This window comes from Dermochelys coriacea, chromosome 1 (assembly GCF_009764565.3).
Source record: "Dermochelys coriacea isolate rDerCor1 chromosome 1, rDerCor1.pri.v4, whole genome shotgun sequence".
In the NCBI taxonomy this organism is placed as follows: Eukaryota; Metazoa; Chordata; order Testudines; family Dermochelyidae; genus Dermochelys; species Dermochelys coriacea.
The window spans coordinates 14,719,645-14,735,585 of NC_050068.2; the positions used below are offsets into that span (position 1 = coordinate 14,719,645).

Below are 15,941 nucleotides of genomic sequence, written 5' to 3' on the forward strand. Positions count from 1 at the left end.
TACACCTGTTCCAAAGTCTGATTGCTTCCACCCAAAGGGGATGAGATCTCGCTCTTCCTGTTTATTTATATAGGCCACTGTGTTGATATTGTCGGACGTTATTTGTACATGGAGTGAGCCTACGAAGGGAAGAAAGGATTTGCACGACAGGCCAACTGCTCTCAGCTCCAGTAAATTTATATGTATCTTGGCCTCTCATGGGTCCAGTTACCCTGAGCAGTATGACAGTCTAAGTGATCACCCCATCCTGTAAGGGAGGTGTACAGCAAGATGGTGGCCCTCAGTATGGGAGGGCTGAAGGGAATCCCCACTATGCCTTTGTTCAGGTTGGACCACCAAATGAGGGAGGTGAGAACTCCAGAGAGAATGGTGACTTTGGAGGTGACATGATCCCTGTTTGGTCTGTAGGTCGAATGGAGCCAACCTTGTAGGCAATACAAGTGGAGTCTGGTGAAAGGTGTCACCTAGGTGCATGCAGCCATGTGGCCTAACAGGGAGAGAAACCGATGCATCGTCGTTCAAGGTTTGTGGGTAATGCAAAAGATCAGGTTGCTCATCAGTGATCACATAAAATCTGTCTGTGGGAAGGAAAGCTCTCGCATAGATTGAGTCCAGCCATGCTCCTATAAAATGCATTGTCCTTGTGGGTGACAAAACAGACTTGTCTTTGTTTATACAAACACTTAGATGGCAAGGATGCACTGAAGAAACTCTATTGCTCACATAACTTCTTGGCAAGATTGGCCTACCAAGAGCCAGTTGTCCATGTATGGAAATACCCTAAATCCCCGATGTCTCGTCTGGGCCGCTACCATGGTGAAAACTTCCATGAACACCCTGTGTGCTGTTGCAAGTCCAACGAAACTATGAAGAACTAGTAGTGCTCTTTGCCAACCCTCAAATGCAGGAACTTCCCATGAGATGGGTGAATTTCCATATGGAAATAGGCTTCCTTCATCTGAAAAGCCATGAACCACGCTCCCTCCTGAAGGGAGGAGATTATAGATGCCAGTGCAATCATCCTGAATTTCAGTTTTTGGATAAAGATGTTGAATTACTGAAGGTCCAGGATGAGTCTCCATTCTCTGTCTTATTGAAGGACTAGGAAATATGGGGAGTAGAACCCTCTCCCCTGATATTGAGGTGGGATGATCTTTATTATCCCCTGGTGTAACAGGGATTCTGCCTCCCGTTGAAGAATCAGTTGGTGAGAGGGTCCCTGACGGAGGTAGGAAGGTGGCTTGTGAGGAGGGAAAGAAAAATATTCTATGGATAATCTCCAGAACCCAACTGTCCATGGTGATCTTGCTTCAACTCTGGGTGAAGAAAGTAAAACGGCCTCCAAAGATGATGGGAGGAGAAATAGGTGGCATCTGCGTGGGTCTTGATGTGCATGTCAAAAATGGCTTTTGGTCTGCAGTTGGGAGTATGTGGCAGGTGTAGCAGTGGAGGGAGCTTAGAAATGGGACTTCTGAATCCTTTGTTGCTTATGAGGAGGTTCAGATGGACGCTGGTAGTATGGGGTAGGTGCAGGAGGTAGTCGTAGTTGAAAATGTGGCTCTCTCTAGTGTTTCCTTCTGGGGGCAAGAGTGTAAATCCTGAGGGATCACAGGATGGATCTCGAGTCCTTTATAGAGTCTAGAGGACTCAACTGTCTTTTCATTAAAAAGGTTGGATTCATAGAAGGGGAGATCTTGGATAGTATTTTGGACCTCTGTAGGGAAGCCTGGCGACTACAGTCAGGAGTGCCTTCTCATGACCAGTCTTGTGGCCAAAGATCTGGATGCTGTGTCCGCAGCAATTACCGCAGCCTCGTACTTTGCTACCAACCTCCCCTCATCCAGAAGAGACTGGAACTGGACTTGATCTTGGTCCCACGAGGAGTTTGTCTTTAAATTCCACAAGCCTGATGTAGGTGTTAAAATTGTATTTTGCTAATAAAGCTTGATAATTAGCTATACAAAATTTGAGGCATGTGGAGGAGAAAACCTTCCTACTAAGGAGGTTCTGTCTCTTTGACCAGTTATCTGCCAGGGTAGACTTTTGGTAGTGCAGCCAAGCTCTCTCCAATAGCTGCCTGCACCATCAATGAATTGGGGGCAGGATGGGAAAACAAGAAGTCAGCCCCCTGGGCTGGCACAAAATAGCATCTTTCAGCTCATTTTGGTGTAGGTGCATAAGAAGCTGATGTATGCCAAACTGATCTGGCTGTTTCTAATACGGCCTTGTTAACTGGAAGGGCCACCCTGATGGGTTCCTGTGGCTGTAAAATGTCCAGGAGCTGATGTTAGGGGTTCTGGACCTCCTCTAGCGGGATGTGTAGATCATTAGCATCTCTTTGCAACAACTTCTGATATTGCCAGTGGTCATTCAACAGAGAGGGCCATAAAGAAGTGATAGTATCATCCAGAGCCCTGGTCTACACTAGGAGTTGAGGTCGAATTTAGCAGCGTTAAATGGATTTAACCCTGCATTCGTCCACATGACAAAGCCCTTTTTTTCAACTTAAAGGGCTCTTAAAATCGATTTCCTTACTCCACCCCCGACAAGAGGATTAGCGCTGAAATTGGTTTTGCCGGGTCAAATTTGGGGTACAGTGGATGCAATTAGACAGTATTGGCTCCGGGAGCTATCCCAGAGTGCTCCATTGTGACCACTCTGGACAGCACTCTCAACTCAGATGCACTGACCAGGTAGACAGGAAAAGGCCCGCGAACTTTTGAATTTCAATTTCCTCTTTGGCCAGTGTGGCAAGCTGCAGGTGACCATGCAGAGCTCATCAGCAGAGGTGACCAAGATGGAGTCCCAGAATCGCAAAAGAGCTCCAGCATGCACCGAACAAGAGGTACGGGATCTGATCGCTGTATGGGAAGAGGAATCCATGCTTATCAGAACTACGTTCCAGTTTTCGAAATGCCAAAACATTTGTGAAAATCTCCCAGGGCATGAAGGACAGAGGCCATAACAGGGACCCGAAGAAGTGCTGCGTGAAACTTAAGGAGCTAAGGCAAGCCTATCAGAAAACCAGAGAGGCGAACGGCCACTCCGGGTCAGAGCCCCAAACATGCCACTTCTATGATAAGCTGCATGCCATTTTAGGGGGTTCAGCCATCACTACACCAGCCGTGTTGTTTGACTCCTGCAAGGGAGATGGAGGCAACACGGAAGCAGGTTTTGGGGACGAGGAAGACTATGATGAGGAGGTTGTAGATAGCTCACAGCAAACAAGCGGAGAAACCGGTTTTCCTGACAGCCAGGAACTGTTTCTCACCCTGGACCTGGAGCCAGTACCCCCTGAACCCACCCAAGGCTGCCTCCCGGACCTGCCAGGCGGAGAAGGGACCTCTGGTGAGTGTACCTTTTAGAATACTATACAAGGTTTAAAAGCCAGCATGTTTAATGATTAATTTGCTCTGGCATTCGTGGCTCTCCTGGATATACTCCCAAAGCCTTTGCAAAAGGTTTCTGGGGAGGGCAGCCTTATTTCATCCACCATGGTAGGACACTTTACCACTCCAGGCCAGTAGCATGTACTCGGGAATCATTGTAGAACAAAGCATTGCAGTGTACGTTTGCTGGCGTTCAAACAACGTCCGTTCTTTATTTCTCTGTGTTATCCTCAGGAGAGTGATATCATTCATGGTCATCTGGTTGAAATAGGGTGCTTTTCTTAAGGGGACATTCAGAGGTGCCCATTCCTGCTGGGCTGTTTGCCTATGGCTGAACAGAAATGTTCCCCGCTGTTAGCCACGCGGGGGTGGGGGAGGGGAGGCAAAATGCGACCTTGTAACGAAAGCACATGTGCTATGTATGTAATGTTAACAGCAAGGTTTACTGTGAAAGAGTGTACCCATTGTTCTATAAAATGTGTCTTTTTAAACACTGCTGTCCCTTTTTTTTTCTCCACCAACTGCATGTGTTTCAAGGATCACAGGATCTTCTCCTTCCCAGAGGCTAGCAAAGATTAGAAGGAGAAAAAACCGCACTCGCGATGAAATGTTCTCTGAGCTCATGCTGTCCTCCCACACTGACAGAACACAGATGAATGCGTGGAGGCAGACAATGTCAGAGTGCAGGAAAGTACAAAATGACCAGAGGAGAGGTGGTGGGCTGAAGAGAGTAAGTGGCGGGCTGAAGAGAGGGCTGAAGCTGAAAGGTGGCGGCAGTGTGATGAGAGGAGGCAGGATTCAATGCTGAGGCTGCTGGAGGATCAAACTAATATGCTCCAGCATATGGTTGAGCAGCAGGAAAGGCAGCAGGAGCACAGACTGCCGCTACAGCCCCTGTGTAACCAACTGCCCTCCTCCCCAAGTTCCATAGTCTCTTCACCCAGACACCCAAGAACGCGGTGGGGGGGCCTCCGGCCACCCAGTCACTCCACCCCAGAGGATTGCCCAAGTAACAGGAGGTTGGCATTCAATAAGTTTTAAAGTTTTAAATTTTTAAAGTGCTGTATGGCCTTGTCCTTCCCTCCTCCACCACCCCTCCTGGGCTATCTTGGTAGTTATCCCCCTATTTGTATGATGAATTAATAAAGAATGCATGAATGTGAAGCAACAATTACTTTATTGCCTCTGCAAGCGGTGATCGAAGGGAGGTGGGGAGGGTGGTTAGCTTACAGGGAAGTAGAGTGAACCAAGTGGCGGGGCGTTTCATCAAGGAGAAACAAAGAGAACTTTCACATGGTAGCCTGACCAGTCATGAAACTGGTTTTCAAAGCTTCTCTGATGCGCACCGCACCCTCCTGTGCTCTTTTAACCACTCAGGTGTCTGGCTGTGCGTAACCAGCAGCCAGACGATTTGCCTCAACCTCCCACCCCATCATAAATGTCTCCCCCTTACTCTCACAGATATTGTGGAGCGCACAGCAAGCAGTAATAACAGTGGGAATATTGGTTCTGCTGAGGTCTAACCAAGACAGTAAACTGCGCCAGCGTGCTTTTAAACGTCCAAATGCACATTCTACCACCATTCTGCACTTATTCAGCCTGTAGTTGAACAGCTCCTGACTACTTTCCAGGCTCTCTATGTATGGCTTCATGAGCCATGGCATTAATGGGTAGGCTGGGTCCCCAAGGATAACTATAGGCATTTCAACATCCCCAACAGTTATTTTCTGGTCTGGGAAGAAAGTCCCTTCCTGCAGCTTTTGAAACAGACTAGAGTTCCTGAAGATGCGAGCAACATGTACCTTTCCCGGCCATCCCAAGTTGATGTTGGTGAAACGTCCCTTGTGATCCACCAGTGCTTGCAGCACTATTGAAAAGTACCCCTTGCGGTTTATGTACTCGCTGGCTTGGTGCTTCGGTGCCAAGATAGGGATATGGGTTCCGTCTATGGCCCCACCATAGTTAGGGAATCCCATTGCAGCAAAGCCATCCACTATGACCTGCACATTTCCCAGGGTCACTACCCTTGATATCAGCACAGTTTTTGATTGCGTTGTCTACTTGCATCACAGCAGCCCCCACAGTAGATTTGCCCACTCCAAATTGATTCCCAACTGACCGGTAGCTGTCTGGTGTTGCAAGCTTCCACAGGGCTATTGCCACTTGCTTCTCAACTGTGAGGGCTGCTCTCATCCGGGGTGGGGTCAGAACCCAAGGAATAATAGTGTCTCCACTGTCTACCAGGGCTCCTGTGCCTTCAGGGAGAATCTGGTGCAGCTACCTCCTCTGACTCCTCCAATTCTGTGCATGGTTCTATTGGTAACAGTGGCGTTATTGGTACTGAGGCACTCCTGCCTGATGGATAAAGATGGGACCTCTCCTGAGACAACAGTAACAATTCCTCCTCTGAGATGGCAGATGAAATTCAATGTTGATAAATGCAAAGTAATGCACATTGGAAAACATAATCCCAACTATACATATAAAATGATGGGGTCTAAATTAGCTGCAACCATGCAAGAGAGATCTTGAAGTCATTGTGGAGAGTTCTCTGAAAACATCCACTCAGTGTGAAGTGACAGTCAAAAAAGTGAACAGAATGTCAGGAATCATTGAGAAAGGGATAGATAATAAGACAGAAAATATCATATAGCCCCTATATAAATCCATGGTACGCCCACATCTTAAATACTGCATGCAAATGTGGTTGTCAAAAAAGATATATTGGAATTGGAAAAGATACAGAAAAGGCAACAAAAATGATTAGGGGTATGGAACAGCTTCCATATGAGGAGAGATTAATAACACTGGGTCTTTTCAGTTTGGAAAAGAGACAACTAAGGGGGAATATGATAGAGGTCTATAAAATCATGACTGGTGTGGAGAAAGTAAGTAAGGAAGTGTTATTTACTCCTTCTCATAACACAAGAACTAGAGGTCACCAAATGAAATTAATAGGCAGCAGGTTTAAAACAAATAAAAGGAAATATTTCTTCACACAATGCATAGTCAACCTGTGGAACTCCTTGCCAGAGGATGTTGTGAAGGCCAAGACTATAACAGGGTTCAAAAAAGAACTAGATAAGTTCCTGGAGGATATTAGCTAGGATGGGCAGGGATGGTGTCCCTAGCCTCTGTTTGCCAGAAGCTGGGAATGGGTGACAGGGGATGGATCACTTGATGATTACCTGTTCTGTTCACTCCTTCTGAAGCACCTGGCATTGGCCACTGTCAGAAGACAGGATGTTGGGTTAGATGGACCTTTGGTCTGACCCAATATGGCCATTCTTATGTTCTTCTGCATCCTGGGACCCTGGGCATAGTCCTGGGACCAGTGAGGATTTCCCCAGACTGTGGGAGTATTCTATTCTATACTAACTAGAATTTCTAAGCTAAGATATAAACTATTTAAAACTATATTGTACAGGTTCTGCCATAGTGAAGAGGACACAATTCCAACTCAGGCCATGCAGCAGTAAGAAGGAACAGGGGAGGTGTCAACTCACACTGCCTCTTATACCCTCAGTCGGAAGCACAAGGAGAGTTGCTGCACATGTGGGGATAAATGGACACTGCTTTGAAGAAATTCCCACCTCAGGCACATGCTGCACGTGTACACCTAGATGTGGAACACACACAGGGACCATCACTCGAAGAAGAATCATAGATTCCAAGTCCAGAAGGGACCATCAGGGTCATCTAATGTGACCTCCAATATAACACAGGCCATAGAACTTCACCATAACAATTCCTAGAGCAGAGCTTTTAGAAAAACATCCAATCTTGATGTAAAAATTGTCAGTGATGGAGAATCCACCAGGATCCTTTGTAAATTGTTTCAATGTTATTTGCTCTCCCTGTCAAAAATTTCCAGTCTGAATTTGTCTAGTTTCAACTTCAGGCCATTGAATCTTGTTATACCTCTCTCTGCTAGATTGAAGAGTCCATTATTAATTATTTGTTCCCTACATAGATATTTACTGATTGCAATCAAGTCACCCCAAAACCTTCTTTGTTAATCTAACTAGATTGAGCTCCTTGAGTCAACCACTGTAAGGCAGGTTTTCTAATCCTTTAATAGTTTAATGAATCTTCTCTGAATCTTCTCCAGTTTATCAACATCCTTCTTGAATTGTGGTCACCAGAACTAGATATCGTATTCCAGCAGCAGTTGCACCAGTGCCAAATACAGAGATAAAATAACCTCTCTCTGCTCCTACTCGAGATTACCTTGTTTGTGCGTCCCAGGATTGCTGTTTGGGCCATAGCATCACACTGGGAACTCATGTTACCACAACCTCCAAAACTTTTTCAGAGGATAGAGTCCGCCTTCCTGTAAGGATAGCCTACATTCTTTGTTCCTAGATGTATACAGTTACATTTAGCTGTATTAAAACACATATTATTTGCTTGCATCCAGCGATCCAGAGTGCTCTGAACCAGTGACCTATCCTTTTCATTAGTTACCATTCCCCAATTTTTGTGTCATCTGGAAACTTTATCAGTGATGATTTTGTTTTCTTCCAGGTCATTGATTGAAATGTTAAATATCATAGAACTGATCCCTGCGAGACCCCACTGGAAACACATGCCCTTGATGACAATTCCCTGTTTACATTGACCTATCAATGAACCAGTTTTTAATCCATATAATGTGTGCCATGTTAATTTTATAATGGTCTAGCTTTTAACCAAAATATTGTGTGGTACCTAGTCAAATGCCTTACAAAAATCTAAGTATTACCTTTTTCTACCAATCTTGTAAACTCATAAAAAAAAAATCAAGTCAGTTTGACTGGATCTATTTTCCATAAATCCATGTTTATTTGCATGAATTACGTTGCTCTCCTTTAATTCTTTATTAACTGAGTCCTGTATCAGCCATTATCTTGCCTGGAATCGATGTCAGATTTGCAGGCCTCTAATTACCTGGGTCATCCTGTTTACCCTTTTTAAATACTGGCACAACACTAGCTTTCTTCCAGTCTTCTTGAAATTCCTCAGTGCTCCAAGACTTATTGAAAAATCAACATTAGTGGTCCAGAGAGCTCCTCAGCCAGCTCTTTTAAAACTCTTGGATGAAAGTTAACTGAACCTGCTGATTTTAAAATGTCTAACTTCAGTAGCTTCTGTTAACATCCTCCAGAGATACTAGTAAGTTTGCATGAGGCATAAATCAGGGCAGAGTTTGGTCCATAGCACCTTTCAAATACAAGTGTGATGGACTTGTCCCATAACTAACAGCTCACAGTAACAACATGCTAACATACCATCTTGCAGCAGAATTTTCCTGGCTCAGTCCTTCTCCGCTGATATCGCTTCCACTGGCAGCTGTAGAGCCCCGCCAGGCAGGAGACGAAGGGCTGATGTTCATACCGCTGCAGCAAGTGCCGATGCACCACCTTCAACTTCCCAAACTTGAGCTTCTTGAGACTGACAGAACTGCTGTCCATCTGAGAAGCTTATCTCATTTTCCCTCTGAAATGAAACTGAAAATCATCATGGGACATTTGTCCCAGATCTGCTCTTGCATCCCCGGACAACACATTTCACATAGCTTGTCTGACTAACAGGCTTGTGCCAGATTTTGCCCTGAGTTAGACCTACTGCGTGATCCCATTAGGCCATACGTTCTCCTGCATGTAGAAAACTGAATGAAAAAGGGAACCTCCAAAGGATGAGCTGCCAGCCTGCTCTGTTGGCATGCCAAGACTGGCAGGACAAGATGGATGTGAAGATATGTGTTCTGTTTCTTTAAGACTGGCAGGATGGGAACTGGGGAATATTCTATACAGAAGCTCTATAGTAAAGCAGAGAAAAAGAAACTGGGTGGATAATATTGTTTCCATTATCCTGATGGAATCCTTTGTTCAGGGTCAGAAGACAGTGTCTCCTTCTGTGATTCTTCATACACTGGCAATTGTTTTTAGAGCTTGTTTTTAAAGCCTTTTGATGGAAAACACACCTTTTCAACCAAAACAAAACACAAAATTTTTGATTAAAAAATTCAACTGCAGGAGAGGGACAAAAGGGGAGGAGAACAAAATTACTTGCTTTTATTTTATTTATTTAATTTTTACTATTTCCACCACTGCAAAAAAGATGGGAGGAAAGGTAACATTTCAAAAAGTGAAAGAAACTGGATTCTCCCCCTCCATTGAAATTAAACAAAAAATTTTAAAATACTAATACTTCAAAGAAAATCAGTTAAGAAAAACCAAAAATATTACACAGAAAATTTACCTTTTTTCAACCAACTCTGATTGCTTTGAACTGGTTTAATATACACAGTAAGAAAGAAAAATCAACTTCTCCCCGCCTGTGGTGTCCCGCCCCCATGCCAGATTAGGCTACAACAGGCCAGAGCTGCTGTGCAAGGCAGCAGCCAATCAGGGCCAGTATTACAGCCAGCCAATCAGGACTAGGCTAGGCCCAATATAAAAGTTGTCCAGGAAGGGAGCAGGCAGTCTCTCTCAGGTCTTCAGAGGGTGAAGGGCTGTCTCCTGCATGAGGAGACTAGCACCAGGGACAGCGCAGCGCAGCGCAGCGCAGCGCAGCGCAGATGGAGCAGAAGGGACTTCCTGCCGGTACCTGCTGGGCTGTGGGCCCAGAGAAATAGGGCCTAGCCGGTGCAAAGGGGCCGAAGGGGAAAGGGCCCAGGGAGAGAGACGGACAAAGGGAGAGAAGGAGGGCAGGCAGGAAGGCTGCTGCCAAAGGGTCCCTGGGTCAGGACCCAGAGTAGAGGGTGGGCTTGGGTCCGGGTCCCCCCCTTGCACTTCCACCTGGCCGTTAGGAGTGGCCATCATGGACCAGACCTCTGCCAAAAGGGGTTAGACTTTGGGGTGTGGCTGGGGCGAAGAGAAGGACTGCTGATAACACCAAACCCCTGGAAGGGGGTGAGACCGGAGCAGTGGGCACTGCTGGAGGGCAGTGTCCTGAAGAGGACGCCTCAAGCTGGGAGCAACGTGGGTCAAGACGCCGATCTAGGGCAAGAGACGGATGGGACACCACCGGCAGAAGGCATTCTGCATGAACTGAGCTAATTCCCAGAGTGAACAGCAGGAGGCGCTGCGATGGTTAGTCCCAGCCCTGTCACACCCCCCACACAAAAAATAGATTTCAACCCTCCACAAAGACTTTCAGTTTTATAAGCCTGGGAGACAGCCCGGATTGTGGCAAAGTACAATTTATGCAATGGACAATGAAGCTGAAAATATTTTAAAATAATTTGTGCTTGCTGAGGAAATAAATCAGAATAACTATGACATTATTCTTGGAGAGCTTTTAATCCCCAAAAAGAAGATAAGGCATAAATAGATGGACTTTTACCAAAGGATGCAGAGACAAGCAGGAAGCATCATCTTTATGAACCTGCAGAGCTTTGAGACTTGGGCTTGTCTAGACATAAAAGTTGTATCCCTATCACTATAGGTATATATAGTTGAAACAGTACAGCTGTGGGCTCACTTTAAAAGTTATTATACCTGTATAGCAATTCCAGCATGGGAAGGCGAATAAGTTATTGATATCAACTGGATGAAACCTTATTATGTGTTGAGTTAACACCTCATTGAGATTGCTAGGTGTGAACTAACCCTTCAATTAATGTGACTGTAAGGATAAGCCCCATCTAAGACAAAAGGTATTTAGAAACTGGTCCAAGAGATTTTGGATGAGTATTGTAAATGGGTGTGGGGGTGGGGGAAATGAAAAAACAGATTACACAGAAATTGATATGAGATAAGAAGAAACAGGAAGAGAGCACCTGAAGGAGGAACTGAAACCATGGTAACTGAGCTGACTCTGGAAGAAACATGGAGAGGGTTTTTGGGTTGCGGGATCTATGGATTATGTATTAATTATACTGATTACTTAAGAATTCCCAGTTAACACTCTGAGGTTTGATAGGTTCCTGTTCAAAGATCCGGCCCAGTATTATTAAAATTACTGTTCAGCTGGGAAACATGGTGTAACACAGTTGCAACACCCACTCTTAGCCCTGGTCTATGCGACTAGCGTAGCTGAAGTCAGTGTATCTTAGGTCAACTTACCTGGCCACTCCCCCATCGACTCCGCCTCTCGCGAGCTGGAGTTCTGGAGTCGATGGGGAGTGCATTTGAGGATAGACTTATCACATCTAGATGAGACACGATAAATCGATCCCCAATAGATCGATCACTACCCACTGATCCGGCGGGTAGTGAAGACCTGCCTGTAGGAGCTCTTCTGTTTTTGTAATAGTTTTATTAATATAATTAGCAAAGTTACCAACACTAACCCAGCAAGGTAGATAAAGATAATACAGAATGTACATCTGAACATCCAAATATTCACACCATCCCTTGCAGAACAACCTGAAATGTTAATCATTATCTTCCTCAAACAACTTTTATAATATGTTCTACTTACACCACTACACCTAATGCATATTCAGCAGGGGTTTTCCCCCCTCTTCCTTATTTGTATTTCCTCACCCTCCTACTGCTGGCATGACCTTATCCATAGGTTAGCATATTAATGATCTCAACATATTGTCATGTACGTCAATTTGTTGCCAAGGCAAGTTTGTGGTTATGCATCTGCGGATGTTCCTATCCTACAATATCCAAAAGCTGGTATCCGTTCATATTCCTGTGGTTATCTAGGCATATGCAAAAAATCCCCTAAATTTAATATTCCCAGATCCCCAATAACCCAGGGTCACTGTTGGGTAACACACTCATGCTAAGACTAATAGGCCTCAAAGCCTTATGCTAACTGCTCAAGCTAATGTCTTATAGGATGTAGGCTCATTGCTTTACTGCCTTATGTCTATGCCTTACCTAGCAAATACCTAGGCTACAGGGCTCAGGCTTTAAAGAGTGCTCTTGGCTTTGTGAACAAAAGGTGCTTCCTGCTATTTGACTCCTTCTGTGTTCAGAGACACAGGACTTTCTACATTATTTGTAAATAAACAAAACTGCATCAAAGACATATCTATTACCAATTTCTACTCCCTACTGGATCACACACAGAGCCCCAAATTTTGGCTAGCCACTCGGGTCAAAAAGGGGAAACACTGTACCTGTATAAGACACCTTTATATAGGTATAACTGCAACCATGCCAGAACCACTATCACTAGATCAGTAAAAAACAAAATCACCCCCCCCACACCCTACCCCAACCAGTTATATTGGTACCACTTTCAAGTCTAGACTGGACTTTCAGTAGCAGTAAAGAAGACTACAAAGGAGACGATCTAGTAATTAGGTTTTAAACACAAAACTTTCAAAAAAAATTATAACTAATGTGTGGGCTCACTTTGGAACAGGCAGTGCAAGTGGCACAACAGTGTGAGCTAGTGAAAAAGTAATTCACCTGAGAAGAAAGTAGTGAGATTATGGTGCAAGAAGTAGGGAAAAAAGTCTCATGGGAAAAAACAGAAGCACCATTTTAAAAAAAAATCCTCTTATGAGCACTGGGTTAGGTGGCAAAAGCGATTTTGTTATATTGGAGAGCTTGGGAAGTGATAGTGTGTCATTTGATACATATTACCTGTTTGGATCTGAAATCAGGAATGTCTCCTGCAAGTTGCACAGGGCTCTGCCTTCTTTACCTAATTTATAAAATACATTAATAGTTAAAAATAGAAATGTGCAGTTTACACGTTCCATCCTTATGCATGTTTCCACACAATGAATTGCTTGTGAATGACCTACAGAGCAAGAGTTTATATTTTTATTTGAAAAATCATTTGAAACAATGGATACATTCAGAAAATCTCCTGAGCCATTCACAGACAATTTGCTAACAGAAGAGGTGACATTGGTCAAATTAGTTACCAAACTCTATCTAACATGTTCTGAATTAAATTTTCTCCTCTGCAGTGATGCAAATGAGAGTGAATTATGGCTGTGTTTCATGCAAATTTATATATGAAAAAGATTAACACATCACTACAGCATTGCCAACACCAAGTGTTCCAAAATCATGACTCAAACCTCATAATATCATGAAATCGCTTAAAAAATAATAAGTGCTGGATTTTTTTTAATCTCAGTTTTTAAGACGTTACATTACTCAGGTGATATTTTCAAAGCTTTTCTCCGCAAACATAAGGGCTAGAAACTTCAATTTTTCTTTAATAAATCTGAGATTAAGTCAATCACTTGCCTCCAAGGCTTGCAGCTTTAAGACAGACACCAAATATCACAATAAAATTGCAGAACTCAATGTCATTATTTATATAACGTCAGAAACATGCTGTATGGATTACAAACAGGTCTGACCATTACCTCTGTCCAGGAGAGTTACAGCAGATCTAATGTTCTTATTCTATTTGCATAGCTAACGTATTTTGCATCTTTCCATTAATGGGTCAGCTCCTGTTCTTGGATATTTTGGGATCAGGTTATTCCTCAGTTTTTTATTCAGTCCTTACTTGGGGTTTGATCCTACACCACTGAGGGCAACAGAAGCTTTGCCACTGGTGTCAATGCGAGCAGGATCCAGCATTTAGACAAAAATGGGAATTTGCCGAATAGGGACCTCAGGATTTGGGCCATTTTTACTTCATACATTCCCAGAGCAGTCTTAGAGCTCCCAAATCTACAGCTACGGGTATCCCATAGGGCAGAACATGCACTCCATGTGCATCCAATGCCAGTGACTTTGGAAGTTTGATGTGTACCTGGAATGCAGAATCAGGCCTTTACTATGTATTGAGGTGCTTATCTGGTTCCATCACCACAGTATCTGAGCATCACACAAACATGAATGAATTTACTCTTCCAATGCCCTTGGGAGTAAGGGAAGAATTAGCCTGGGCCCCAGTTCAGCAACGCACTAAGCGGACACTTAACTTAAAAATGCCTTGATGAACTGGAATCTTAGTTTTTCTTTATAAATCATTTTCACAAACCCACCCACAACCCGCTAATAATTTTTTGGCAAAATTAAAATTTTACTCCCTCGAGTGGCCTGGGGTGAGCAGAAGTGAACGGAACACACAAGAGGCACTTTCACAGTCTGAGTCTTAGTTCCACATTTTGTAACTTGTGTATAAAAGCCAACATTTCATTCACCATTTCACATCCACCTCACTTCACATTGCCAGCCCCTATTGCCCCTAGGTTTCAACTTTACTGCTGTCTGGGTTTCTCCTTCCCATGTAATGTCTGTATTTCAGACCATTTGTCCCCGGATCTCTTAGCTTCATTTTTCCAGGCTGAATGTGCTTTTCTTTGCCTGGTATTGAAACCAGCTTGTTATTAACTCTCTCCCTGGTCTCTCTAATCTTTTCAAACTGAATTGCCCCCCAACCCTCGTCTCTGCCTGCCCTGTCCCTTCTCTTTCTCGACTCAGAGACCTGCTTTCCTGCTTCTCACTTCCCAGTGGCTGTCGCCCAACGGACACAGAACTTTACAGCCTTGGTTCCAGGAAGGCCCTTACTGGAATGTCATCAAGCATTAGATCAGCTTATCTTAAAGGGCCAGCAAATTCTAAAGGGGCAATAAACCCGGTAGCTAATATCAGCTGCCGTAAATTGGCATAACTCAACTGAAGTCAATGAACATATGCCAGCTTGCACCAGATTGACCACTAAGAATCAAGTGACTCACATAAATCCCTGCAGATTTTTGATGTTACCGAATAAATGAAGTTGTGCAGCCTTTGTGAATGGAATTTGTTGCGCCTCTCAGACTGATCAAATTAGACATTGGTTAGACTGGTGACCACCCGCAACTATTGTGACCTACAAGACTATAAGTTATGCGAATCTATTTGTATTTATTGTTACCTGTCTCCCCCACCCCTGTTCGTTTAGTCACCTGTTACAATCCTAGAATTAGTTTTATCAGACAGACTTTATTTGGTTTGATTACAACGGGGCCATCATCAGCCCTACTAACAGCAGAGAAAGGACTCCATTGTCCTAACTCCTAATTGCCTAACATAAAGGTGATTCAAAACTGAGGCTACTCACAACATAGGATCTGTCTATGTCTGGATCAGGACCAGCAGTCATGGATTATCCAATGGCGACTCTACAAACTCGTCTCCTGTTTTTCAGTTTCCTGTAGAAAGAGTTATAGGGCAGAATTAAGGTTATTTAGGCGTTCTTGAATCTTTTAAGTGTCGTCTTAATGTGGAATTTCCAGGATTTCTAACATTTCTGTTTTTTCTGAGAAAATGACAAATGTTCCCTCAGAGGTTTTTAATAGAACACAAATCTTAACTCCATGCAGGTTATGTTTTGCCTAGGAATTTCCTTAGCATTTTGAATAGGTTTGAGATGAACATCCTTGATATTAGGATAACCATTGTGGCCCAGATCTTCAAACATACTCAGCGCCAAGCAATAACCACTGGCATGTAAATTAAGTGGCCAGATTTTTAAATAGTACCTAAATTAATATTTCATTTAGATGGTTAAATCGGAACTGAACTCTTTAGAAAAATCCAGCCCTAGTCATATATTGGACATCTGTGTGGTGCTAACAAAATTATTGAGTCAATCAATAGAGGGCAGTAAGAATAAAGCAGTGGGCACCTTGTTTGCCTCTTTCCA

General features: G+C 43.8%; 1 protein-coding gene across 1 annotated transcript in view; it reads right to left on the reverse strand.

Annotated features, from left to right (window-relative positions):
• The window catches only part of GDPD4 (glycerophosphodiester phosphodiesterase domain containing 4), an 86,472-nt gene that overhangs the window by 43,602 nt on the left and 26,929 nt on the right, over positions 1 to 15,941 (reverse strand). The window contains exons 2-4 of the mRNA XM_038377556.2: positions 15,357 to 15,447; positions 12,926 to 12,986; positions 8,660 to 8,878 (exon numbers count right to left, since the gene is read on the reverse strand). Coding sequence (XP_038233484.1) covers positions 8,660 to 8,842 — 183 coding nt within the window. The 5' untranslated portion in view covers positions 8,843 to 8,878; positions 12,926 to 12,986; positions 15,357 to 15,447. The remainder of the gene's footprint in view (positions 1 to 8,659; positions 8,879 to 12,925; positions 12,987 to 15,356; positions 15,448 to 15,941) is intronic.